Raw genomic sequence first — 24,094 nt, forward strand, 5'->3', positions numbered from 1 at the left:
AAGGCCAATGCACACTCAGCAGCTCTGGCTGCAGCACCCCGCGAGCTGACCCCAGAACAATTCCGTCTGGGCCAGCCCCTGGCCTGGCAGCGCAGGGCCAAGGCCTCTTGTCCCGAACCAGGGTCTCTGGGTTCCAGCCGGCTCTGGCTTCTGACCCCGGACGGCCGTGTAATGACAGGAGCCGCGGGGTCCCGCCGCCCACGTGGAGACCTGGGTTGTTTCTGACTGGGCTTCGGCCCCTCCCGCTGCCGTGAGCTCTGAGAAGCCGCACACCTCGGCCTTGCAACAGAGTATACACGGCAGGCCCTGTTGCATTCAATGTTTTTATTTGAACCAGGATAACTCCATTTATTTATTATTATTATTATTTTTTTTTGAAAATCAGAGTTAGAGGAGAGGTAGAGAGAGAGGTCTTGACCATCCGCTGGTTCACTCCCCAACTGGCCCCAACAGCTGGAGCTGCGCTGATCCAAAGCCGGGAGCCAGGAGCTTCTTCCGGGTCTCCCATGCGGGTGCAGGGGCCCAGCACTTGGGCATCTTCCACTGCTTTCCCAGGCCACAGAGAGAGCTGGATCGGAAGAGGAGCAGCCGGGACTCGAACCAGCCAGAGCCAGACCCGCCCCTGGGTGTGGGGGGGAGCAGGGGAGGCAGTGCGGCCTGGGGGGGGGGGGCAGTGCGGCCGGGGGCAGTGGCAGTGGCTGGAGATGCTCAGGCCCATTCAGTGTCGGGGCGTCGCCCTGCCGGCCTGCTCCAGGGACCCCTCTGTCCGGCGCTCACGTCCATGGAGCCCCGTCTGCCAGGTCCGCCCAACCCTGCAGGGACGGCAGAGCTGAGGGAACCCCGAGACCTCCAGGGGAGGCGGGAGCAGCCAACCAGCGAGGGCCACGCGCCGGACTCCACCCAGGTCTCCGCCACGGGTGCCAGGGACCCCAGGTCTTGGGCTGTCGCCTGATCTCCCCCAGCCCATTAACAGGAAGCTGGATGGGAAGGGAGCAACCAGGACCGTCCCGAGTGGTGCTCGAGCCACGGTGCCGGTCAGCGCTGCCCCGAACCGGATTCCGGCCGAGGAGCAGCAGATGGGGGCCGCGGTCGAGGCCCCGACAGCTCCGGGGGCTGCACTGGGGGGTCCCGTGCCAGCCCCAGCCAGGGCGCCGAGGGGCTCGCCGACGCCTGCAGCAGCTGTCGGCGGGGCGGGCCCCTCGCGTCTCCCGCGCGGGAGGCCTGGACCGTGCACCTGGGGAGTGAACCGGCGGGGGCAAGATCTGACCTCTCTAACTCGGCCTTTCAAATAAATAAATATTAAAGAAAGAAAAGGACAAGCTTCAGGCTCTAGTCCACCCCGGGGGTCCTGACGACGCCCCCCCCCGCTCTGCCGCTGCAGTGGGCAGCTGTGTCCCCCCGCCTGGCGACCCACAGGGCCGACCGCGGGGCCTCGCAGTGGCTGGCGCGGGAGGCGTCCTGGTCCCTCGGGCGCCCACCTCGAGGACCACGCCGCCCAGCGGGAAGCGCCCACGAGGCCCGGCCCGCAAGATGGCGCCCGCAGCGCACGCGCCCTGGCCGCAGCGCTCCCGCCGCGCATGCGCAGCCCCGCCGGCCCGCCCGCCGAGAGCGGAAGTCGCGTTGACCCCGGAAGTGACAGGCGGGCGGGCGGACGGACGGGCGGGGCGGCGGACGACGTTCGTCATCTGCTGCGGGAGGGAGCGCGAGAGCTACGCGGTCGAGCCCTCCGGTGAGTGGCCCCTGCGGGGCCGAGCGCCGCGCGGGTGGGCAGCGGGTCGGGCGCGCCGGCGGCGGCCGCGGCGCGGGGGAGGAGCCGCCTTTGTCCCGCCCGCCCCGCCCTGCGCCCGCGGCGGGTCTCGGCGGGGCGGGGGCTGACAGCGGCGGCCGGCGCGGGGCGGGCCCGGGCGGGGCGGCGGCCCCACGTGCGGAGGGGCCGCGGGCGTGGGCGGGGGGCCGCCCGGGCCCCGCGCGCGCTCCGGCGGCCCTGCGTGCAGGGGGCCGGGCCCGAAGCCCCCTCCCGGGGGCCGCGGGCGCTGCCGCCCCGGCCCCGCCCCGCCCGTCGCCCGGATTGCGGGCCCTGCGGAAGTGCGGGCCCCGCCCTGGCTGTAGCCCGCGGCCGCCGCTGCCGGCCCGGTTTGTGCGCGGGGCGTTGTGCGTGCGCTGCGCTCTGACCGCCTCCAGCCCCGCCCGGAGCGAGCCGGTGGGTGCTCAGGGTTCCGGGGCGCGCAGGGCGCTGCAGCCCCTCCCGGATCTCGGGTCCGAGCCCCTCGGCGTGGGGTGGCCCTCGTGCCCCGACGCGCGGGCGCCAGGAGAGGCCTTGCGGGCGAGGGCGGCCGCGGGACGCGGGAGGGCCGTGGTGGGGGAGGCGGCTGCCGGCGGCCACAGCCCTGCGCGCCCACAGGTGTGCAGGCAGCGAGCGGCGAGCATGGCTGAGCAGGAGCCCACGGCCGAGCAGCTGGCGCAGATCGCGGCGGAGAACGAGGAGGACGAGCACTCGGTCAACTACAAGCCGCCGGCGCAGAAGAGCATCCAGGAGATCCAGGAGCTGGACAAGGACGACGAGAGCCTGCGCAAGTACAAGGAGGCCCTGCTGGGCCGCGTGGCCGTGTCCGCGGGTGAGTGGGTGTGGCCGCGGGGCACCTGTCCGCCCTCGCCTGCCCCGGCGGCCGCGGCGGGCGGGGGTCTCACCGGCCGGCTCTCCCCAGACCCCAGCGTGCCGAACGTCGTCGTGACCCGCCTGACCCTGGTGTGCAGCACGGCCCCGGGCCCCCTGGAGCTGGACCTGACCGGTGAGTGGGCGCCCGCGGCCCTGGGTGGGGCTGGCTGCCACCCTGTTGCTTCCGCTAAGTGATGTGGTGCGGGGCTGCCCCCTGGCGGGCCCTGGCGGAAGTGCGCTCGTGTGCTCCCCGCACAGGAGACCTGGAGAGCTTCAAGAAGCAGTCGTTCGTGCTGAAGGAGGGCGTGGAGTACCGGATAAAGATCTCCTTCCGGGTAGGCCGGGCGCGCCGCGGGGGCGTGGGCCCGCTGACCCCGCTGACCCCGCTGACCCCCGCTGTGGCGCCCGCAGGTGAACCGAGAGATCGTGTCCGGCATGAAGTACATCCAGCACACCTACAGGAAAGGCGTCAAGAGTGAGTGCGCGTGGCCACGCCCCGCGTCTGGCCACGCCCCCGGGAGCGAATGGGGGCAGACCTGGGGAGGGGGCAGGAGTGGCCACGCCCCGTGGGAAAGGGTCTGGAGGGACGCCTGAGGCCACGCCCAGTCTGGTCACGCCCTCGGGAAGGGCGGGGCGCCGAGGCCACGCCCCGCGCCGCTGACCGCGCCCCGCGCCCCGCAGTCGACAAGACCGACTACATGGTGGGCAGCTACGGGCCGCGGGCCGAGGAGTACGAGTTCCTGACGCCCATGGAGGAGGCGCCCAAGGGCATGCTGGCGCGCGGCAGCTACAACATCAGGTCCCGCTTCACGGACGACGACAAGACGGACCACCTGTCCTGGGAGTGGAACCTCACCATCAAGAAGGAGTGGAAGGACTGAGCCCCCCCACCGAAGTGCTGACAGGGCCCCCGCGGCCCTCCCCCCTTGGCCCTCCTGCGCCCACAGGCCCCGCCCGCGGTGGTCTGCCGTTGCTGCTTCTGCCTGTGCTGCCGGGGGAGGCCCGGCCCGAGTCTCCCTGCCCGCTGTGTTCCCCAGGTCCCCCCCCACCGCCACGCCCGCGGCCCTGGCCCTTAGGAGGGAGCGGGGCGGCCGCGCGGGAGCTGGGGTGCGTGAGGCAGCCCCATCCACTCCCCGGCCAGTTCATCTGTCGCTCAGTACCGTCTAACCATGATGCCTTAACGTGTGGAATGCGTCCCGGGAGCTGCCATTCACTCCCCGTGTCTGCCCCGCCCACCGCCCCCGCGACAGGGGAGGGGCGCCAGTGCCGCCTCCCTGCCCCCCAGCCCCCTGGCCTGGCCAGCCGACCCCTGTCCCCCGGCCGCTGGGGCGGGCCACGTTGCCAAACGCCAGGCACTTCTGTCCCGTGGGGGGGGGGCAGGCGTCCCACACCTCCGCCTGCCCTGTCCCAGCGGCCAGCACTGACCCCTCCCCCGCAGAGCCCCCGGCAGACGGTGCGGCCGAGCCTTCCTGCTCTCCGGGCCGCAGTATTTATTGCCTCTGTTCGTGCCGTCCTGGGCCCTCCCGGACCCTGCAGGACAAACCTGGGACCAAGTGCACACCGCTGGGGGCCGTCCCCGTGCCTCCCCCCAGTCTCCGTGTGGCGTCTGCCGGGCTCGGCCTCCACAGCCGCAGGAGCCCCCGCTTCTCCTCCCCCAATTGGGAAATAAACTGCCCCGAGGACCCGCGTCTGCTCGGCCCTCTTTGGGGTGGGCGGTGACCACGGCGCGGGAAACCATGGGACACTTGGGGCAGAAGTCTGCCCAGGGGCCCTACACGATGGGGTCCAGCCTCTGGCCCTGTTAGCCCAGGGGATGGACCCGGGGCTGGGTGCAGGCAGGGGAGACCACAGCCAGGGCCCTGCAGGGGCCCAAGGAGGAAGTGGATGGGGGGGGGAGAGGGTTCCTGCCCCCAGGCGTACAGGGGCGGGGGGGGGGGGCTGGCAGCAGCCCAGGCACCTGGAGAGACCCGTGGCCATTGAGGTTGCTCTCACCTGCTGTGCCTGCAGGGCTGGCGTGGCCGGGGCACCCACTTTCTCTGACCACACACCTGTGCCAGGGTGGCTTCCCCAAGGGCCGCCCCGTGAGGCGCTGTCCAGCAGCACCACAGGCTCAGGCCCTGTGCTGGGGGCCAAGGCCCTAGCAGGCCGCTGCCCGGCACCCTGACCCCACCCGCGGCCCCCGGCGCTGCCCGCTGCCCAGCTGGCTTCCTGGAAGGCTGGGGGCTCCACTGCTCCCCCAGCTTTGGCGGTCACGCCGTCGTCCAGGCACACTGCCAACGGCCAGGACTTTGCTCCGCTCCACCCTGCCACAGGACACCAGGGTGGCACCTGACGAGTGGGTGACGTGTCTCTCAGGTCCCAAGTCGAACCTGATCCTCCTGCTTCCCCCAGCCAGGCACGCCCAGGCCTGGCCCCTGCCCGCCGCCCTCCCCCGGCTCCCAGGTTTCCACCGTGGGCGGTAGGTACGGGGCTGAGACCCAGCATCGTCCTGCACTGCGGCCCTCGCTCACCACTGCCCCACACTGCCCGGTGCCAGGAGCCGCCCCGTCGCCTCTCCCAGAGGGTGGGCGAGGGGCTGGGCTCAGCCAGGATTCCACGGGTGCCTTCTCAGCGTGAGACTCCCCGGGCTGGCGTCCTGGAGATCCCCTGTGGCCCAGACGCTTCCGGCCACCGCGTGGGCACTCACCCCCGACGTGCAGCCCCTGCAAGATTTCTGGGCCCACGCACGCCGCCCCCCAGCAGCACCTGCCCCACCTCCCAGGCCTGGGGGGGGCGGTCTCGGCCTCCCCTCCAGCTCCCCAGGAACCGACTTTGTGCAAGGTGTGATAGACGCGGGCCGAAGTCCTCGTCAGGCTCCCGTGGCTCCGCTCGGCCATGGCCACCGGACCGCAGGGCAGTCACAGCCCAGCACCAGCCTGAGGACCCCGGCCTGCTCCGGGCGCCTCGTCCCGTGTCCAGCGTGAGCACGCCCTGCCCTGTGCGCTGGGGCCAGGCTACCACGAGGCCACGCAAAGGAATCGACCTCGGCCCCTTTGCTTGGCTCCGGCGCAGCCGCGAGCTGATACCTCCCGAACACCCCCAGGCTCCCGGCTGCGGTTTGTGAAAACCGTTCGTGCTGGTCGGAAAGACGTTGGCGGCCAGCGCGCCACAACTGAAGCAATCGGCACCCGGCCGCGCGGGCGGGGGAGCCCGCACCGGGTCTGGGCCCGCGGCCCACTGCCCCGCGAGGCGGGGGCAGGTCTCCAGCAGGTGCAAGCCGGCCGGGACTGGCCGGTGGAGTTCTGGTTGAGTTTTGTAGGGGAGACGAGAACTCGCTCTCCAGTACCCGGCGGGCACACCTGCTCCGCCGCCGGGGGAGGCAGCAGAGGGTGCCCAGGCCCCGCACCACGGGGGCACCAGGCCTGGCCACGGGGGAGTGGGCCAGCAGCTGCAAAGTCTGTCTCCCTCTCTCTTCCCAATAAGTCTTTAACAAACAAGACACAATGTGTCAACAAACTCTCAGGAGTCTGCACCGCGAACTGAGGCAGCCCCCGCGGGCCGGGGAGGGTCCCCGGGGGACCCCCGCCCGCGTCCTGGGAGCTGCGGTACAAAGAAAGACCGCGCGCAAGGGGCGGGCGCGCCCCGCCGTCGGACAGACGAGCGCGGGCCTCCCCGAGGCTCGACGTGCGAGAAGCTCGGCCGCGCGCTCCTCGCCAGCACCGCGTCCCGCACCCCGCACGGACCCGCCGCCGCGCGACCCGCGACTCCCAGGCAGGCGCCGCACGGGCGGCACGCGCGCCGGAAATGGCGTCACCCAGCTTCCGGCCTGCGGCCCCGAGGGCGGTGCCAGTCAGGGGTACGCGGTCCAGTCAGAATGCAACACGAGGGGTTTCGGGAGCGCAGGCGCGGCTCCGCCCCCCGGCCAGGGGCCCCGCCTCACTGCCACGTTCGACGAAGAAACGCGCAGGGTGCGCGCACCTCTCGGCCAATCAGGAGCCGCCGAGCCCGGGCTGCCGAAAGCAGCAGCCATTCCAGGCCCGCGAAAGGTGTGCGCGACGGCCACCAGTCAGAAGTCGAGGGAGAGAAAGTTCTCCTCCGGGAACCAATGAGGGGCTGGGGAACAGGGCGAGCGCGAGCCCCTCGGCCAATCGCGGGCGGGGGCGAGGTCGGCCTCCGCAGCGTTTCCGAGTCCGGGGCCAGACCTGGTGCGGCCGTCCAATCCAAGCTCGGCGAGGGCGGGCCCCGGGGCCTGCGCGCCAATCGGAGGCCGGCCTGGGCGGGGCGGGCGCGCGCGGGCGGGCGCGCGCGGGCGGGGGCGGGCGCGCCCGCGGCCCGGATTTATAAAGGCGAGGCCGGGGCCGTCGCGCGCTCTCGTCGCCTCGGCTGTCCCGGCGGCGCCAACCGAAGCGCCCCGCCCGCCGCCCGAGATGCTGCGCCGCGCCGTGCTGTGCCTCGCCCTGGCCGTGACGGCCCGGGTGGGCGCCGACGCGCCCGAGGAGGAAGACAACGTCTTGGTGCTGAAGAGCAGCAACTTCGCCGAGGCGCTGGCGGCCCACAAGCACCTGCTGGTGGAGTTCTGTGAGTGCCGGCCGGGCCGCGGCCTGGCGAGCGCTCCCCTCCCTGCGCGCCGCGGGCCCCTCGCACGGCCGTCCCGGGCTGGACGTCCGCGGGCGCGCCCCCGCGAGCAGCCCGGCCTCCCGGCGGTGACCGCGCGGCCGGGGCCGGGGAGGTGCCTTTGTGTCCGACGTGCACATGGCGGGGGCCCCCAGTCAGGGGAGGAAAAACAGGCCGGGCCTGTGTGCGCCGCGGCCAGCGCCGGCCGGCTTGGTCACCTGCGCCGAGCCCTGGCCCTGCCCCTGCCCCGCCTTCCACCTGCCGCGGCTTCCTGGCGGACACCCGGCTCGTGCCGGTCGGGGGCGCGGCACCCCCGGCCCTGGCTGACAGGTGGGCCGAGCCGCGCGCAGGTGCGCCGGTGTCACCGGCTCGGCGGCTTCTCGCCCAGGGCGCGCGTCTCTGCTGCAGTCTACAGGGAGGCTCCGGAGCGCCCTTGCCCCAGCCGCTTGCGCGTCCTGGGGGAGCCTGCGCGGGGCAAGGGCTGCTGTTCCCCCGGCGATCGGAGCAGCAGAGAAGGGCAGGGGTTGGCCTGTCACCGCGGCCGGGTCGTGCACTCGGGAAGGGGTTATCTCGGGAGGCGATAAGGCCGTTAGGGGAGGAGAGGGGGGAGGCGGGGCTGGGACCCAGCGCCGGCTTCTCTTCCAGATGCCCCTTGGTGCGGCCACTGCAAAGCTCTGGCGCCTGAGTACGCCAAGGCGGCCGGGAAGCTGAAGGCAGAGGGCTCCGACATCCGGCTGGCCAAGGTGGACGCCACCGAGGAGTCGGACCTGGCCCAGCAGTACGGCGTCCGCGGCTACCCCACGATCAAGTTCTTCAAGAACGGGGACACCACGTCCCCCAAGGAGTACACAGGTGTGCGGGCCCAGGGCCGCGTCCTGCGCAAGCGAAGCCCTGCCAGCGGCCCTGGGTGGTGGTCAGGACCCAGCTGACCTGGTGGTCGGCCGCGGGCAGGCCTGGCCCTTGGGCACCAGCCTGCCCGTTATCGCGTTCACCTTTGGAACGGGGAGTGCCTTGGCCGCGGCGGCCGCTCCTGACCCCGGAGCCTGCTGTCCTGCGCGGGGCCCTCGGGCAGACGGAGGGCTGGGCTGCTTCCCCTGTGCGCAGGAGACCTGGGGTTGGAGGAGGCGGGGGCCTGTGGTCCCGTGAGCAGAGCTAACTGCCCCGGGCTGGGCGCTCCCCTGTGTGTCTGGGTGTAGCTGGCAGGGAGGCCGACGACATTGTGAACTGGCTGAAGAAGCGCACGGGCCCGGCTGCCACCACCCTGGCCGACAGCGCGGCCGCGGAGTCGCTGGTGGAGTCCAGCGAGGTGGCCGTCATCGGCTTCTTCAAGGTGGGGACCCGAATTCTTGTCGGGGTTGGAGAAGGGGTCCCCGTGGCCCGGGAGCTGCCGGCTCCGGCGGGGCCCCTGACGCGTGGCCGCCCCTGCAGGACGTGGAGTCGGACGCGGCCAAGCAGTTCCTGCTGGCCGCGGAGGCCACCGACGACATCCCGTTCGGGCTCACGGCGAGCAGCGACGTGTTCTCCAGGTACCAGGTGCACCAGGACGGCGTGGTGCTCTTCAAGAAGGTGAGCGCCCCGCCCTCGTGCCGCCCCGCACTCTGACCTGTCCCAGGAGCGCTGGCAAGGGGGAGGCGCCGTGTCTGTCTGAGCCCCTCCCCATCGCCAGGATCCGGGGCTGACTGCAGCCAGCCGGGGACCTGGGGCCGTCCCGTGGCCAGGTGGGGGGGACAGGGCCGGGACCTGGGGCCGTCCCGTGGCCAGGTGGGGGGCAGGGCCGCGTACGAGTCCCTGGAGGTGGGTCTGTGCTGTGAGTGTGAAGCCATGGCGGGGGGGGGCGTGCACCAGGCCCTGTCTTGTTGCCAGGCGGTGCCGGCGGACTTGCTCACCTGAGCTTGGCCTGCGTGCCTGTGTCCCGGGCCCCAGGGCCCCGCGGGCGGTGCTGGGAGATCTGGGGGTGAGCAGCTTCATCCCTTCCTGGAGGAGGGCGGAGCCGGCCGGCTTCCTTCCCCTGCCCTGGTCTCAGCGCTGACTCAGCTGTCCTCCCAGAGGTGGGGAGGTGGGCGGAGCCTCGAGGAGCAGGTGCCTGGATCACGTCCTGGCCCACAGGTTACAGGGGAGAGCCTTCTTTTTTTTTTTTTTTTTTTTTTTTAAGATTATCTATGTATTTGAAAGCTAGAGTTACACAGAGAGGAGAGAGAGAGGGAGGTCTTCCACCCGCTGGTTCACTCCCCAGACGGCCGCAACGGCCAGAGCTGTGCCGATCCGAAGCCGGGAGCCAGGAGCTTTCTCCGGGTCTCCCACGCGGGTGCAGGAGCCCAAGGACTTGGGCATCTTCCTCTGCTTTCCCAGGCCACAGCAGAGAGCTGGATCGGAAGTGGAGCAGCCGGGATTCGAACCGGCGCCCACATGGGATGCCAGCGCCTCAGGCCAGGGTGTTAACCCGCTGTGCCTCAGCGGCAGCCCCAGGAAAATTCTTTATTTTATTTTTTAAAGATTTATTTTATTTATCCGTAAGGCAGAGTTACAGAAAGAGGAGGTGCACAGAGAAGTCTTCCATCTGCTGGTTCACTCCCCAAATGGCTGCAATGGCCGGGGCTGACCCAGCCCCAAGCCGGGAGCCAGGCGCTGCCTCCTGGTCTCCCAGTGGGTGCAGGGGCCCAAGGACTTGGGCTGTCTTCCACGAACCGGCGCCCATATGGGATGCAGGCACTAGAAGCCTTGGCTTTACCCACTTGCCGTGGCCTGGCCCTCTAGGGGGTTTCTCTGACACCCCTTGAGAGTGACAGATCCCGTAGGGTCTGCTCGGCCACACGCTCAGTCCCCGTCACTGGCGGGCTGGAGCGCGGCTGCGCAGTGGCTGTGTGGCTTTGGTGCGCGCGTCGGGAGGCCGCTCTGTTCCCGGCTGCACAGCAGAGCCGCGGCTCAGGCTGGTGCCCGCGCGGTGGCGTCCACCTGGGCTGGCACAGCTGACCCTGGTCCGGTGCCAGTTAGCGAGCAGCCCCCCCCCCCCACGCAGGGCGGCTCAGGCATCTGTGGAGGTCAAACGTCGCCGCGGGCGTCCTGGGCAAAGCCTGGCGGAGCCGTGGTCTGTGGGCGGCCGCCGTGGCGGGCTCGGTAAACAGCTGGAGGATGTGACAGGCGTCCGGGCCTTGGGTCTCGGCCGTTGCTTGTTCCTCCTCCTGGGGCCCTCGGGCCACTTCCTGTCTGCCCAGAGAGCTGTGTGAGCAAAGCCAGTGGGGACCGGAGCCCTGGAGCCAGCCGAGTCCTGGCTGGGGTCACAGGTCAAGGGGGCCTGGCTGACCGTCATGTTTTCTGCGGTGGCTTCCATGGTCTCCCTGGGGCCCGGGCATCTCCAGCAGCCGGGGTCTCGGGCCGCCCACGGTGTCTTCCCGATGGCCTCCAGGACTGGCCTGTGAGGCCAGAGGTGCAGTGGTGTCTGTCCAAGGCCTAAGCCTCCTGCGGCCGGAGCTGCTTCTCACCTCGGCACATGGCAGGGCCATCGGAAGGAGCGGCCGTGGCGGGCCTGGGGCAGGGCATGGGCGCGTCCCTGAGAGCGGGCGCCAGGGCTGGCAGCTCCCTCTCTGGACCAGGCCATGAGGCCGGCGGGCCCGCAGGGGCTCCGCTGTCCACGGCAGGCATGGCGGGCAGTGGGCAGTCAGGAGAGGGTCGGCGGGACCTGGGAGCTCGCGTGTGGACCTGTTCTTGCAGACAGCTGTAACGCTGCTAGGACGGCTGGGTCCCCTCCCCACCTCGCCTGTCCCCCCTCCCCACCTCGCCTGTCCCCCCTCCCCACCTCGCCTGTCCCCCCTCCCCACCTCGCCTGTCCCCCCTCCCCACCTCGCCTGTCCCCATCCCGCATCCGGCAGGTGCGCGGGCGCGGTTGGGAAAAGGCTTTGGCGGAGCGGCACGGCCACTCAGAGCCTGTGGGAGGAAGGGCACTGACAGCCCCAATGGTGGCTGCGTCCAGTGGGCCTCGTCTGGCCGGTCTCCCCCTGGGTCCCTCGGGGGCCACAGCGGGGCAGCCAAGGTCACAGCCCTGACTCCTTGCGTTAGTCTCCTGAGGTGTATGAGAGACAGGAGGGATGGTGAGATCTGTCCTCCCGCCCCCTCTGCGAACGCCCTGCGCCCAGGGCCAGAGCCAGGCCAGACTGGCGGGGCTCCGGCGAGGGTGGCAGTGGCGCCACCTGCTGGCCCTGAGGGGCACAGGCAGGACTGGACCCAGGCACTGTGCTGTCCCTGTCTCGTCCAGTTTGACGAGGGACGGAACAACTTCGAGGGGGAGGTCACCAAGGAGAAGCTGCTGGACTTCATCAAGCACAACCAGCTGCCGCTGGTCATCGAGTTCACCGAGCAGGTGCGGGGCTCGCCGCGGCGGGCGGGGTGCGGGAGGCCCCGCCGCGCTCCGGCTCAGCCCCGGCCTGCGTGTGTGTGTGACAGACGGCCCCGAAAATCTTCGGAGGTGAGATCAAGACACACATCCTGCTGTTCCTGCCCAGGAGCGCGGCCGACCACGACGGCAAGCTGAGCGGCTTCAAGCAGGCGGCCGAGGGCTTCAAGGGCAAGGTGGGCGGCGCCCCGCGGGGGGGGGGGAGCCGTCCCGCCCCGCCCCGCCCCGCCGCATGGTCTGGCGCCTCCTCTGCTCCCCAGATCCTGTTCATCTTCATCGACAGCGACCACGCCGACAACCAGCGCATCCTCGAGTTCTTCGGGCTGAAGAAGGAGGAGTGCCCGGCCGTGCGGCTCATCACGCTGGAGGAGGAGATGACCAAGTACAAGCCCGAGTCGGACGAGCTCACGGCCGAGGGCATCACCGAGTTCTGCCAGCGCTTCCTGGAGGGCAAGATCAAGGTGTGGGCGGGCTCGGCGGCCCCCGGCTGGCCTCGGCCCGCGCTGGCCGGCTGGCCCTGACCGTGCGCTCTCTGCCCAGCCGCACCTGATGAGCCAGGAGCTCCCCGAGGACTGGGACCGGCAGCCGGTCAAGGTGCTGGTGGGGAAGAACTTCGAGGAGGTGGCCTTTGACGAGAAGAAGAACGTCTTCGTGGAGTTCTGTGAGTCCGGCCCCGCCCCCGGCCCCGCCCCCACCGGCCCTCAGAGCGCTTCCCTCCCAGTCGGCCCCGCCCCTGGCCCCGCCCCCGGGCCCCGCCCACACCAGCCCTCAGAGCGCTTCCCTCGCAGACGCGCCCTGGTGCGGCCACTGCAAGCAGCTGGCTCCCATCTGGGACAAGCTGGGCGAGACGTACAAGGAGCACCAGGACATCGTCATCGCCAAGATGGACTCCACGGCCAACGAGGTGGAGGCGGTGAAAGTGCACAGCTTCCCCACGCTCAAGTTCTTCCCGGCCGGCCCCGGCAGGACGGTGCGGCCCCCGCGGGCGGGCGGGCGGGCGGGCGCGGGCTCCTCCCCCAGCAGCCGGCTCCTCCCCCAGCAGCCGGCTCCACGCGCCGCTCCCTCCTCCCGCAGGTCATCGATTACAACGGAGAGCGGACGCTGGACGGCTTTAAGAAGTTCCTGGAAAGCGGCGGTCAGGACGGAGCGGGAGACGAGGACGTGAGTGACCGCAGGCCGGCGCGGGCCTCGGCGGCCCCGAGTCCCCGGGGCTGTGGCGGGGTGTTGCTCAGGGTCTTCCCGACGCGCCTCCTGTCCGCCGACCTGCCCGGCGGTGCCTGGAGCTCCCTCCGGGCCGTGGTGGTTGTGCGGGGGAGGAAGTGGTCCGTGGGGGCCACCCAGAGGGGAAGTGGACGTGCATTCAGGGAGGGAGCTGTGGCGCCCCCCGGGGGTGGGCGGGCATGGCGGCAGGAGCTTGTGTCGCCACGTGTCCCGCGGGTCTCTGGTGCCGAGCCCGGGACGCCTCGCCCCTGCCACGGCCAGGCTGGGCTCCTGGGCTGTGGCCGGCCGGGAGTCCACCTCCGTCTCGCTCACCCCAGGGTCTGGAGGACCTAGAAGAGGCCGAGGAGCCGGACCTGGAAGAAGACGACGACCAGAAAGCCGTGAGAGACGAGCTGTGAGGCCGCAGGCCGCGAGCCGCCGGGCAGGCCTGACCACGACGCCCCGGAGCCTGCACGGGCAGCACCGCGACCGGGGCGCCCTCCGGGCAGCCGCGCACCTGACGCCCGCGCGCCAGAGCCGCCGCCTCCTGTGCTTTTCAGTTTCTGGAAAGGAATTTATCTCCAGGCCAGCCCGTCTTGGCGGGCAGTTTTTTAACCGTGATGTACTTTTTTGTACACGTGTGTCGTCCGGAGGCCACACAGATGTCCCGGATCTCACACTGGAGAGGTCGCGGGGTCACGGCGAATACTCCACCCGTGGGATCTGGAGACGTTTTAGGACGTCAGGGCATTGTCGCGCCGCAGCTGGGCCTCCCTGGAGACGCCTGGCCCCGTGCGGGGCGGGTGGAGCCAGCTGGACACAGTCCCTGCCACCTGGGCCGGCGGAGCCAGGACCGGAACGGCCCTTGCCATTTTTTTGGTTAGACGGAGACTGTCGGAGGAGGAGGGGACTGTGGCTGCCAGCTGCGGGGCCCAGGACAGGCCTGGGCAGCCCCCTCCCTCCTCCAGCCAGGGCTCCCGTCGCCGGCGCATTGCTCTGGCCGCTGGACTCTCCCATGTGGCCTATGCAAGGCGGAAGCAGGACCCCAATTCCCCCGATTCCCAGGCTGGGACCCAGCCAAGGATGCCAGCGCCCAGCCAGAAGCCGACGGTTCTCCGGGCATCTGCACCACAATCTTGGAATCCAACACATTGGCCAAATAAAGTTGAAATTTTACTACTCGGGGCCGCCTCTGTCGTCTTTGAGTTTTACAGTTGCAGAGTTAGGCAGAAAGAGGGGAAGACAGAGTCCCCCATCCACTGGCTCACTCCCCAGACGGCCCCAACGGCCAGAGCTGCGCCAGGGTGAGGCCAGGAGCCAGGGGCTTCTTCCGGGTCTCCCACACGGGTGCAGGGGCCCAAGGACTTGGGCCACCTTCTACAGCTTTCCCAGGCCACGGCAGAGCTGGATCGGAAGTGGAGCAGCCAGGACTTGAACCGGCGTCCATGTGGGATGCCGGAGTCACAGGCAGAGGTTTAACCTGCTGCACCAGTGTCCCCCCAGCCCATGGGGTGGGGCTGAAGGGGCCGGCAGAGCAGGGGGAGGTGAGGACGAGCACTCCTCCCAGGCGCGGCTCTCTTTCCAGCCACAGTGGAGGCCTGGGGGACCTCCGGGAGCCACCCACACTGTGGTGCGCCACTGCCGGACCACGCTCTCGCCACGGCACTGGGGGGGGGGGGCGGGCTGCTGTGCTGTGTCGCCAGACCAGAGCAGCCTGAGGTGACGTCAAGAAGGTGGCTGTCCCCTTGGGGCGCACTGCCTCCTGGGAGCTCTGGGGACCGCGTGTCCCCCAGAGGGTGGGCGTGGAGGCCAGGGTCAGGCTCTGAGGCTGGAGAGGGCTCCCGGTGGGCAGTGGTGCTCACAGGCCGCCGGAGCTGCTGCCCTTGTCCCGGGGCCTCCGCTCAGCACGCGTGGCAGGGGTGGGGTGGGGTGGGGTTCTCCACGACTGCTCTCACATAGCCCGGGCTGCTCCTGCCGCCCACGAGGGCCCTGCAGGCCACACCGCCGGCCAGCTTCCCCGCAGCTGCCCAGAGGTGGGAGGGTGTTTGCAGCCCCGTGATGTGACCTTGGACAAGGTGGGATCCCTGGGTCTGGCCCTGCCATGGTGACCGCAGGCAGGACCCAGTCCATCCATAGCAGGTCCCTGCCACACGGACAAGCCTGTGTGGCCCAGGAACGTTACCTCCAAATGGCCCTCACAGAGGGAAGGTCCTCCCCTACCGTCCCGGCTGGGGTGGGCACCAGGGCCTGCCCAGGACACCGGCCGGCCGGAGAACAGGACCCGTCCAGACACAGCTAAAAGGAGCTACAAGGGGTGGAAGTGCGGATGACCCTGCTGACCAGCTGCGCGGGGACCTGGCCCTCCGGACGGCAGGCTGGGACCAGGCACAGCTGCCGTCACGCGCTCGGGGGAGGGCGGTGAGTCACCAGCACCTTGCCCCTTGCAGACACAGCGGCCAAGCATTCGGCCAGGCCTCCTGGCTGGGCTGTGGGCGGCAGCTTCCCAGGCTCGCCCTCTCCTGTCCTCTCTGTGCAGTGGGCATGGAGCCACTGGCCTAGAACCTTACCAAGCAGCTGCCGGCCCGCGTGCCATGCTGGGTCCTCGGGCCTCCCGCAGCGTGTGCCAGCTCTCGCCCTCGCTGTTTGTGCCGGCTTCGGGAAGCTGGGTGGCGCGCGTCTGCACCAGGGGCCGTGACCAGTCCCCCCTCCAGGAATTGAAACTTGGAGTCGAGCTGAGCAAGGCAGGCCACCTGGGAGAATCGGGGACAGAGCTACACACACAGGGTCCCAGGGCGGGCCGAGCCCAGTGGATGCCCACGTCCCTGGGGGAGTGCCTGGTGGGGCCCCAGCCGCTCAGCTTCCGGCCCAGCTCCCTGCCAACGCGCCTGGGGGTCCGCGCATGATGGCTCCAGTACGTGGGTTTCTGCTGCCCACGTGGGAGACCCAGAGGGAGGTCCTGGCTCTGGACCATGGCCTGGCCCAGCCCTGGACCCACAGGGTGTTCCCCAAGCTGTGTGCAGGCAGCACCAGCCCCACCACCTGCCGCGGGTTGGTCTTCTGGCCAGCTTCCCACGACGGCCCGGCTTGGAACCCAGACCCCGTCACAGCGACCTCGGACCCGGAGGGCTCAGGGGCCTTCCCTGACCCACACAGAAACCTGAGCCCGCTCAGCTCGCCTTGGGCCGCACCTGAGGGACAGGCCAGCTTCTTCCGGATCCTCGGTGGGAGGGGCAGCGTGAGCCGTAAACAAGCCGACTCCCCGGAGCCCGGCCCCTCCCTCCCAGTCCCTGGAAATGTGGACACCAGCGGGGCCTGGCACAGGCCCAGGGCGGCTACAGCGGGCGCCTGGCGGCAGGAATGGCGCTGCAGGGCAGGGCGGGAGCAGGGGAGGCCCTGGGTGCTGAGGCAGGCGACAACACCGGCAGGCAGGGCCCTGGGTCAGCGCTGTTTCTTGCCGGTGTCGCCAGGCTTGTGGATTCTGCCGGCTGAGACCAGCCTGCCGGGGCCCACCCCCACGCCACAGCGAGGCCGCCGACCCCCGTCGCCTGCCTTCCCAGCCCGGCTCAGGACGGGGCCAGCTGAGGTCCTGCTGCAGTGGGCAGGACCCTTCATGGAAAGGGGATGCAGGCAGAGACCGGGGGCGCTCCCAGCAGCCCCTGGGCAGGCTTGGCAGGACACCCACCTGCTCAGGGGCCAGCCCTGCCCCCTCAGGCCTGGGTCTGAGCTCCCGCCCGCAGCCCGGCGGTGGCTGAGCCGGAAGTGAAGGCAGCCCACTCGGGAGGACTCCCAGGATCCTGCAGGTTGCGGTGCCCGGGGAGGCCGGGGCAGAGGGGCGCCCCCCACACGCGGGTGCCCCTCCCCGTGAGCGCAAGTCGGTTCCATGGGCAGCTGGCCTCGGGCAGGTGAGCCACCTCCCACACCGGCCCTCGCCGCACCACGGCCTTGACCTCGGCCGTCCTCGGCCTCCTCCTGCCCTCTGTCCAGCACCTTCTACGTCCAGCTGTGGGGCAGGGAGCGGTGGCCAGGAAGGATCTGACCCCTTTGGCAGGACACACGACAGGTGGGCCGAAAGACGAGCCGCTAACATGATCCCGAGCCAGGGACGGGGGCAGCTCGGTTTCAGGCCCTCGCGACCGGCAGCGTGACCGCGCGGCTTTATATAGCGCCCGCCGCCCTATATAAGCCGGAAGCGGGGTGCCCGAGGAAAGAGGCGGCTCGCTGCTCCGGCGCGCACCCACTGCCCCCCGCCCCCGGCATGCCCAGCAGGACGGCGCGCTACGCCCGCTACAGCCCCCGGCAGAGGCGCCGCCGGCTGCTGGCCGACCGCAGCGTGCGCTTCCCCAACGATGTCCTCTTCTTGGACCACATCCGCCAGGGCGACCTGGAGCAGGTGGGGCGCTTCCTCCGCGCCCGCAAGGTCTCGCTGGACACCATCCACCCGTCCGGTGAGCGCGCACCTGCCGGCCGCGGAGGGAGGGGAGCCCGCGGCCTCGGCCCTGGCCCTGGCCCTGGCCCTGACCGCCGGCCCTCGCCCTGCCCAGGCCTGGCCGCGCTGCACGAGGCCGTGCTCTGCGGGAACCTGGAGTGCGTGAAGCTGCTGGTCAAGTACGGCGCGGACATCCACCAGCGCGACGAGGCGGGCTGGACGCCGCTGCACATGGCCTGCAGCGACGGGTACCCCGAGATCGCCAGGTGAGGGGCGGCCGCGGGGAGCGCAGGGGCCCCGCGGCCTTCGGGGTGTCCGCGGCTCCCGACGGGTCGGGTTTCGGCGGAGCAGCGCCAGAGGGCGACGCCGGGGGCGAGCGGGCAGTGTCCGCGTGCGCGTGTCCGCGTGCACACGGCGCCCTCTGCCCCCAGGTACCTCATCTCCCTGGGGGCCGACCGCGACGCCGCCAACGACGACGGCGACCTGCCCTCCGACCTCATCGACCCGGACTTCAAGGACCTGGTGGAGCTCTTCCGAGAGACCAAGATGGACTGAGCCCGCCCCCGCCTCCAGGTGGATTTTTTATGGTGACACTTTGTACTTTTTCAATAAACGCGACTCCCGAGCCCGCAGCCTGGCCTCGTGACTGGGGGCCGGCCCGCGGGGGGTCGCCGTCCCCGCCGCGCGCGGTCACGTGGCCCCGCGCCGCGCATGCGCCGCCGGCCGTGGCGTCACTTCCGGCGGGGCCCCCCAGCTGGAAGAGGCGGCGGCGGCCGAGTCCGGGCGAGGTGAGGCGGGCGCGGCGCCGGGCGGCGGGGCGGGGCGGGCGAGTGGGCCCCGCGTCCGGCCCCGCCCCGCGCCCGGCCCCGCCCTGGGGTCGCCGCCGGGGCCGGGCGCGGCCGCCGCGAGGGGGAGTGACCGGGAGGCCGGGCCGGGTCGCGCCGTGCGGGCCGCGAGGGGCCCCCGGCGTGCAGGCGCGGACGTGGCGCCCGGCCCGGGGGCGGCCGGAGGGGTGCGGGCTGACCTGGCCGTGCCCTCGCGACCCCCTCCGCGCCGAGGCCCCGCCTGCCCCCACGCGACCGCGGCGTGGATGGCGGCGCTGCGGGGCCCCGGCCCGGCCCGGAAGCCGCCCGGCGTGGCTGCCCGTCAGAGGCGGCCCCGTCTGCCTTGCTCCCGGACCCCCGGCCATGAGTCGGGGGGTTTGGGCAGCGCAGGCGGGGACCGGGCCGGACCTGGAGTAGCCGCCCGCGTGCGGCCCCTGCTGTTTGGCCTCCAGGACAGCAGCGTCCTGGGGCACCCGGGTCAGCAGCTCGCGTCCAGGGTCTTGCTGGCCGAGGAGGGGCCAGAGCACGCAGGGGAAGTGGAGTCTAAGCAGGAGCCGCACAGGCGCCGGAGGGCCGGGCGCGGCCGGGGCTGTGTGCAGGGGCAGGGCCTCCGCAGGCGCCTTCTGCCCGGTCCTGGCCCGGCCCGGCCGCGGCAGTGCCCGACTGCTGGGAGGGGCAGGGGCGCGGGGTCCGCCCCCGGGTGCCAGCTGCCTCGCCCGCAGCGGGGGAGGGGTCTTCCTGGGCCCCGCGGGCGGAGCCTTCCTCGCTCCCCCCCCCCCCGTCTGGCTGTGCGGGGAGGAGCCCCCAGACTCCGGTGAGGTCGGGCCTCCTGTGTCCCCAGGGGCTTCTTCTCCTTGGATGGGGGTGCCGCACCCTAGGGATTCACAGGAGGAGGCGGGGCAGGGGCGCTGACCGCCGGCCACCGGGAGCTGTGGCCTGTGCGCCGGTGGTGGACAACAGCAGCCGTGGACCCCAGGGCTCTGTGCTGGGACCGAGGTGGGGGCGAGGCCGCAGGCCCAGAGGCGAGACGTCCCTGGGCCCAGGCCCCGATTCCGGCTCCCACTCGCATGCACCCTTGGAGGCCGCACTGCTGGCTCCGGGGACGCCTGGCCTCGGCCTGGCCGCCATGGGTGCGCAGGGAGTGACCAGCAGGTGGGCGCTCTCGCTGTCTGCCTCTCAGAAACCAAAACCTACGGGTGGGCCGGGGGCTTGGTGGCCGGAGGGCAGGAAGGGCGGGCGGCCAGGGTCCCCGGGAGGGTGTGAAGCAGGGGAGGGGCCGCTGCCCGAGGCGCCTCATCTCGCGCTGCACCCGGTCCAAGGGAGAGAACGCGCCCGGTTCAGAACCTCAGGCGCCGAGCTCCCCGCATCTGGCCGGTGTGGGCGGTGGCCCGGGGCGGTCACTGGCCGGACACGCTCTGTGCCCCCACTCACCGCCACCCAGGCTGCAGAGCGGCGGGCCAGCGTCCTGCCCACCCAGGGTTCCCTTCTCCCCAGCCACGCCTCAGGCCCCACACCCTCCGTGCCGGCCTCTGTAGGGACCCTGGCCTGGGGGACACTGAGGGCAGGACGTGGCTGGGAGCCAGGCAGCCAGAGGAGCTGGGGCTGGGTGGAGGGAGAGGCAGGCAGGCAGGGCGGGCGGGAGGCCCAGGAGGTGGGCGCCGGCCAGGCCCGCCCCGAGCACTGCCCTCCTGGTCACCTCCATCCGCTGTGCACCCCCGGGCAGCGGGCGGGAAGCAGAGTTCACCTGGTGAGCCAGCCGGGTGCTGCCACGGGCGCCGCCCCTTCCTGCCTGTGTGTGTGTGTGACAGCTGAGTGGGCCGTGGTGGGAGCCCCCTCCTTCAGCTGCAATGGGGCACCAGGTGGCCAGCGTGAGCCCAAAGCTGCTGACCTCACGAGGCGGCAAAGATGCCGGGGCCCAGAGCCCCCCCCCCAGGAGACCCCCAGGAGCCCCCAGCACCCTGGTCTGAGTCCACTTTCAGGACACTCCGGGCTCGGGCCCCGCCGCAGGGGCCCTCACCCTCAGGAGGCCGCAGGCGCGGTGTGCCTGGGCTGAGCCAGGTCCACCGGGACCTCGGAGGGGGCCCTGAACCTCAGGGGCAGCTGGCAGGGTGCCCTGGGGCCACACGGCCTGGTCGCAGCTCCGCGGGAGGAGGCAGGTGTGCCCGTGCCCTCCCCACTGCTGCCCAGGGCCGTGCCCGCCCCATTCCCGGCTCTGGGGCTCCTGTTTCAGAGGCCGAGGGATCTGGCAGCGGAAGGCCAGGACCAGACGCCCCGCGATGAGCAGGTGGGTCGTGGGCAGCCGGGGCAGGGTGGCCCCCGCCCTGCCCGGCGCCCGGCCCGGCCCTCACGCGCCGGGGCCCCCCAGTTCCCCTGTCTCCAGAGTCGTGTACAACGGCAGGAGGAACAGCAGCCCCCGCTCGCCCTCCAACAGCAGCGAGATCTTCACCCCCGCCCACGAGGAGAATGTGCGCTTCATCTACGAGGGTGGGTGCGCTGCCCCCACCCGCCTGGGAGCCCCGTGCTGGGCGGGGGCGGGGAGGCGGCGGGATCCGGGCGGCCACGGCCGCCCTGACGGTGCTCGCTCGGCTGCAGCCTGGCAGGGCGTGGAGAGAGACCTGCGGAGCCGGCTGGCAGGCAGCGAGCGGGGCCTGGTGGAGGAGTACGTGGAGAAGGTCCCCAACCCCAGCCTGAAGGGTGAGTGGCGCCGGCCGCGGGGGCAGCCCGCCGCTCCGCTGCTGCCCGCATCCCGGGAGGGCGCCCCGGGGGCTGTGCCTGCCACTGACCGCTCCGTCCCCGGCAGGCTTCAAGCCCATCGACCTGAGTGACCTGAAGCGCCGCAGCACGCCGGACACCAAGAAGTCCTAAGGCCGGGGCACGGGGTGTGCCTGCCGTCGCCCTGCCACTGGGGGCCCTGGGGTTGACCGCCAAGCCCGCCCCAGCCCCGAGCCCCTCTCTCCCTCTGGGGGGGTTGCAGGCTGCCCTGTCGCTGTGGGGGTCAGGCCCCGCCAGCCCTGCCTCCCCCGCCCCAGCCCCTCTTCCCATCACCTGCTGTCGCCCCAGCTCCCTGGCCCTGGCCACCACAGGATCTGGAGAGGGGAGAGGGCCTTTGTTCCCCAGGTGGGACTTGTCCTGGAGGTGGCCAGGAAGGAGAACGAGGGCCGCCCCCGGACCCCAGCCCCCCTCTGGCCTGGACGCCGCCCAGCCCCCTCCTTGCCTCGGCTCCAGGATGACCCTGGCCCGGCACCTGGGACACTGCTGGATTCCCCAGCAACGAGGCCTGGCCCCCAGTGTCTGGGCACAGTCGCCCCCCTGGGCAGGGGGCCGAGGCTGACCGAGGCGGTGCTGCCGCTGTCCCGGCTCTCTGGCACGTGCTGGGTCACCCGGCCCCTTCCCCCTGTGCCCCCGGAAGTCGGACATCTGTGGCCCTGGAGGTTGAGGACCCTTGAATAAAAGCAGGTGGCACAGGGTCGGCCCCCTGGTGGTCTGTCAACGCCCAGCGGGGCTGCAAAGCCTGGTCCCGGCGTGGGCCTCTGGGAGACGGAGAGGCTGGGGCTGCCCAAGGAGGTGTGGAGGCAGTGGGCGCCCCCGCTGTGTGCACAGGGGTCTGGCTGCTGGGCGGAGACCTGACGCACTTGACCTTCAAATGTGGAAGCAGCTGGGCCGCCCAGACCTACATGCTGCCGCGCCTTGAACAGAAGCCCAGGTGGAGTTCATTCCCGGAGCACCCTTTCCCGGAACATTCCGGGGGGGCTGGGCAGGAGCAGCAGGAAGGACCTGGCGGTGGGGGGGCAGGGACGCACGGTGCCCACCCAAGCGCTTTGCCTGTGCTGCTGGCCAGGCTCGGCAGCGTGCTCCCCAGAGACCACCCTGGTGGGGGGCTTCTCCGCGACGCCGCCGGCCCCGGTGCTGAGCCCGCTGCGCTCGGCACCTGTGGGTGCACTTGACGAGATTGTTATTAACACGCCCGCCTGGTGCTGCGGCTGCTGGCAAGAGGGGTGCTGGCCGGGAGCCCACTGGGTCTCCCCTGCACAGGATGGGCGGTGCTTGCCCTGAAGTCCCGCCCTTTCAGGGGTGCTGGGACCTTTGGGGGTACCTGAGGGAAGTTGGCTGTGTTGAGACAGGCGTGACTGGCTCCAAGCCTCCTGCCATTCTTAGCCTGCAACCTGGGCCCTCTGCGGGGCCTGAACACCACCACGCCCCCTGGTGTGGCTGAGCGGGAGGGGCAAGGCTGGGGTCCCCGTGGGAATGGGCCGGCTCTGATGGCTCCGGCTCCCCTTGCTGTCAGCCTCGGCCAGAGCCAGTGGGGCGCTGCCCACTTCTGTGCAGACACCACCCCAGCATCTGCATCCCAGAGGGGCGTGCAGCGTGGGTGAGAGGAAGGGGCCCCCGGATCGGGGGACTGGGCTGTGGTGCTGGGGCCCCCCGCTTCAGTGAGGGCTGCTGGGAGAGGTGGTGCACTGGGCAGCTGGGCTGTCCACAGGCCCAGTCCACGTGCCCTGCCTCCCGTGGGCCTCCTACCTCTCCGTGAGCACCCCCTTCCCGTGGGGCCCCGTCTCCCTGTGACCCCTCTGTGTCCCCGTGAGTCCTCCGTCTCCCCATGAGTCCCTGTCTCCCCACGGGTCCCCCTCCCCGTGAATCCCCCCTGCCTCCCCATGAGCCCCCACCTCCCCGTGGGCCTGTCTTCACCTTCACAGCTGAGGGCGAGGTTTGTGCCCCCCCCAAGAGGAAGCAGCGGCTCCTCCGAGGGCTCCCTGGCTGTGAGGCCGAGCGCTGCCATCCACTGGTCCCCTCCCCACCACCTTGGCGGCTGGGAGCGCCGCCCTGTGTCGCAGGTGCACGGCGGGAACCCCGCTGTCCGAGCTGTCACCACTGCCTCTGGAGGTTTCGCTGGCAGGGAGCTGGAGTTGGGGGCTCCGGGGCCCAGGGGGTGACGGAGGCATCTTGACGGCTAGGCTCGCTGCCTGCCCCGTCTGTTGGTTAAGGGTTTATTTTACTTATTTGGAAGGCAGAGTTACAGAGAGAGAGGAGGGACGGAGATCTTCATCCGCTGGTTCGCTCCGTCTGGGCCAGGCTGAAGCCAGGAGCCCAGAGTGTCCTTGGCGTCTCCCACGTGGGTTGGGGGCCCAAGCACCTGGCCCCTCCTCCACTGCTTTCCCAGGCCATTAGCAGGGCCTGGATGGGAAGCGGAGCAGCCGGGACTGTAACCAGTGCCCATGTGGGATGCCAGTGCCGCAGGCCGCACCTTAACCCACTGAGCCACAGCGCCGGCCCGTTTTCGTCCCTGAGGGCTCTCCTGAGTTTGGCGTCCCCAGCCACCCTCACCCCCACCTGAGATGTGACCCTCGGTTGCTGTGACCCAGATCCAAAGTGCCACACACAAAAACCAGCCCTGTGGCAGCCCTGCACACTGCCCCCACGGCACTCTGGGAGTGCATTCCCTTCCTCCACGGGCACACCTGGTCACACGTCCCCCGACATCACGCACACACGGGCACACCTGGTCACACGTCCCCCGGCATCACGCACACGGGCACACCTGGTCACACGTCCCCCAGCATCACACACACGGGCACACCTGGTCACACGTCCCCCGGCATCACGCACACGGGCACACCTGGTCACACGTCCCCCGGCATCACGCACACGGGCACACCTGGTCACACGTCCCCCGGCATCACGCACACGGGCACACCTGGTCACACGTCCCCCGGCATCACGCACACGGGCACACCTGGTCACACGTCCCCCGGCATCACGCACACGGGCACACCTGGTCACACGTCCCCCGGCATCACGCACACGGGCACACCTGGTCACACGTCCCCCGGCATCACGCACACGGGCACACCTGGTCACACGTCCCCCGGCATCACGCACACGGGCACACCTGGTCACACGTCCCCCGGCATCACGCACACGGGCACACCTGGTCACACGTCCCCCGGCATCACGCACACACGGGCACACCTGGTCACACGTCCCCCGGCATCACGCACACACGGGCACAC

At 71.2% G+C, this 24,094-nt stretch overlaps 5 protein-coding genes and 1 long non-coding RNA gene across 8 annotated transcripts; 4 read left to right on the forward strand and 2 right to left on the reverse strand.

Moving 5' to 3' along the window:
* Positions 1 to 1,683: 1,683 nt before the first annotated feature.
* On the forward strand, positions 1,684 to 4,338 carry ARHGDIA (Rho GDP dissociation inhibitor alpha). 2 transcript variants are annotated; one of them, XM_070060136.2, is made up of 6 exons: positions 1,684 to 1,729; positions 2,402 to 2,615; positions 2,706 to 2,789; positions 2,915 to 2,991; positions 3,068 to 3,131; positions 3,338 to 4,338. In XM_070060136.2, exons 2-6 carry the CDS (start codon positions 2,426 to 2,428, stop codon positions 3,535 to 3,537), a joined length of 615 nt encoding a protein of 204 aa, XP_069916237.1. In that variant the 5' UTR covers positions 1,684 to 1,729; positions 2,402 to 2,425; the 3' UTR covers positions 3,538 to 4,338. The 2 variants fall into 2 exon arrangements, with proteins under 2 accessions (XP_069916237.1, XP_069916238.1); XM_070060137.2 differs by lacking the exon at positions 1,684 to 1,729 and adding an exon at positions 1,853 to 2,200.
* A 2,647-nt stretch (positions 4,339 to 6,985) lies between these two features.
* On the forward strand, positions 6,986 to 13,896 carry P4HB (prolyl 4-hydroxylase subunit beta). Its single transcript, NM_001171047.1, is given in 13 exon segments — positions 6,986 to 7,107; positions 7,109 to 7,120; positions 7,123 to 7,213; positions 7,895 to 8,101; positions 8,446 to 8,579; positions 8,678 to 8,815; positions 11,499 to 11,603; positions 11,687 to 11,812; positions 11,897 to 12,097; positions 12,177 to 12,297; positions 12,425 to 12,606; positions 12,711 to 12,797; positions 13,175 to 13,896. Coding segments are annotated over 13 exon segments (1,530 nt in total). The 5' UTR covers positions 6,986 to 7,062; the 3' UTR covers positions 13,256 to 13,896.
* Positions 9,724 to 11,492, reverse strand: LOC149121054 (uncharacterized). The gene is made up of 2 exons (XR_016224400.1): positions 11,043 to 11,492; positions 9,724 to 10,998 (listed from the first exon to the last, which is right to left on the reverse strand). It is a non-coding gene; the product is annotated as an uncharacterized LOC149121054 (long non-coding RNA).
* LOC149121055 (uncharacterized) lies at positions 13,546 to 16,923 on the reverse strand. Of its 2 annotated transcripts, none has more exons than XR_016224399.1 (2): positions 15,876 to 16,923; positions 13,546 to 15,586 (listed from the first exon to the last, which is right to left on the reverse strand). XR_016224399.1 is itself a non-coding variant. In XM_089318579.1 (2 exons), exons 1-2 carry the CDS (start codon positions 16,921 to 16,923, stop codon positions 15,400 to 15,402), a joined length of 1,086 nt encoding a protein of 361 aa, XP_089174705.1. In that variant the 3' UTR covers positions 13,546 to 15,399. The 2 variants fall into 2 exon arrangements, 1 of the variants encoding a protein (XP_089174705.1); XM_089318579.1 differs by having other exon boundaries at positions 16,025 to 16,923.
* On the forward strand, positions 16,593 to 17,894 carry PPP1R27 (protein phosphatase 1 regulatory subunit 27). The gene is made up of 3 exons (XM_051828316.3): positions 16,593 to 17,281; positions 17,378 to 17,528; positions 17,694 to 17,894. The coding sequence occupies exons 1-3, from the start codon at positions 17,092 to 17,094 to the stop codon at positions 17,815 to 17,817; spliced, it is 465 nt and encodes a 154-aa protein (XP_051684276.1). The 5' UTR covers positions 16,593 to 17,091; the 3' UTR covers positions 17,818 to 17,894.
* On the forward strand, positions 17,857 to 21,553 carry MCRIP1 (MAPK regulated corepressor interacting protein 1). Its single transcript, XM_051828323.3, has 5 exons — positions 17,857 to 18,050; positions 20,317 to 20,370; positions 20,452 to 20,570; positions 20,679 to 20,780; positions 20,887 to 21,553. The coding sequence occupies exons 1-5, from the start codon at positions 17,974 to 17,976 to the stop codon at positions 20,949 to 20,951; spliced, it is 417 nt and encodes a 138-aa protein (XP_051684283.1). The 5' UTR covers positions 17,857 to 17,973; the 3' UTR covers positions 20,952 to 21,553.
* The last annotated feature ends 2,541 nt before the right edge of the window (positions 21,554 to 24,094 follow it).

Source organism: Oryctolagus cuniculus, chromosome 17 (assembly GCF_051225735.1).
Source record: "Oryctolagus cuniculus isolate XC-2025 breed Fujian yellow rabbit chromosome 17, ASM5122573v1, whole genome shotgun sequence".
In the NCBI taxonomy this organism is placed as follows: domain Eukaryota; kingdom Metazoa; phylum Chordata; class Mammalia; order Lagomorpha; family Leporidae; genus Oryctolagus; species Oryctolagus cuniculus.

Excerpts from the sequence above, each read along its gene's own strand:
- LOC149121055 (XM_089318579.1), bottom strand. The coding sequence starts at position 16,923 with ATGTTAGCGGCTCGTCTTTCGGCCCACCTGTCGTGTGTCCTGCCAAAG. Across the intron at positions 15,587-16,024 it reads GAAGCTGGCCTGTCCCTCAG|GTGGCCTGCCTTGCTCAGCT; the intron begins GTGCGGCCCAAG and ends CGATTCTCCCAG.
- PPP1R27 (XM_051828316.3), top strand. The coding sequence starts at position 17,092 with ATGCCCAGCAGGACGGCGCGCTACGCCCGCTACAGCCCCCGGCAGAGG. Across the intron at positions 17,282-17,377 it reads GGACACCATCCACCCGTCCG|GCCTGGCCGCGCTGCACGAG; the intron begins GTGAGCGCGCAC and ends CGCCCTGCCCAG. Across the intron at positions 17,529-17,693 it reads GGGTACCCCGAGATCGCCAG|GTACCTCATCTCCCTGGGGG; the intron begins GTGAGGGGCGGC and ends CTCTGCCCCCAG.
- ARHGDIA (XM_070060136.2), top strand. The coding sequence starts at position 2,426 with ATGGCTGAGCAGGAGCCCACGGCCGAGCAGCTGGCGCAGATCGCGGCG. Across the intron at positions 2,790-2,914 it reads CCTGGAGCTGGACCTGACCG|GAGACCTGGAGAGCTTCAAG; the intron begins GTGAGTGGGCGC and ends CTCCCCGCACAG. Across the intron at positions 3,132-3,337 it reads CTACAGGAAAGGCGTCAAGA|TCGACAAGACCGACTACATG; the intron begins GTGAGTGCGCGT and ends CGCGCCCCGCAG.
- MCRIP1 (XM_051828323.3), top strand. The coding sequence starts at position 17,974 with ATGCGCCGCCGGCCGTGGCGTCACTTCCGGCGGGGCCCCCCAGCTGGA. Across the intron at positions 20,371-20,451 it reads AGACGCCCCGCGATGAGCAG|TTCCCCTGTCTCCAGAGTCG; the intron begins GTGGGTCGTGGG and ends GGGGCCCCCCAG. Across the intron at positions 20,781-20,886 it reads CCCCAACCCCAGCCTGAAGG|GCTTCAAGCCCATCGACCTG; the intron begins GTGAGTGGCGCC and ends CGTCCCCGGCAG.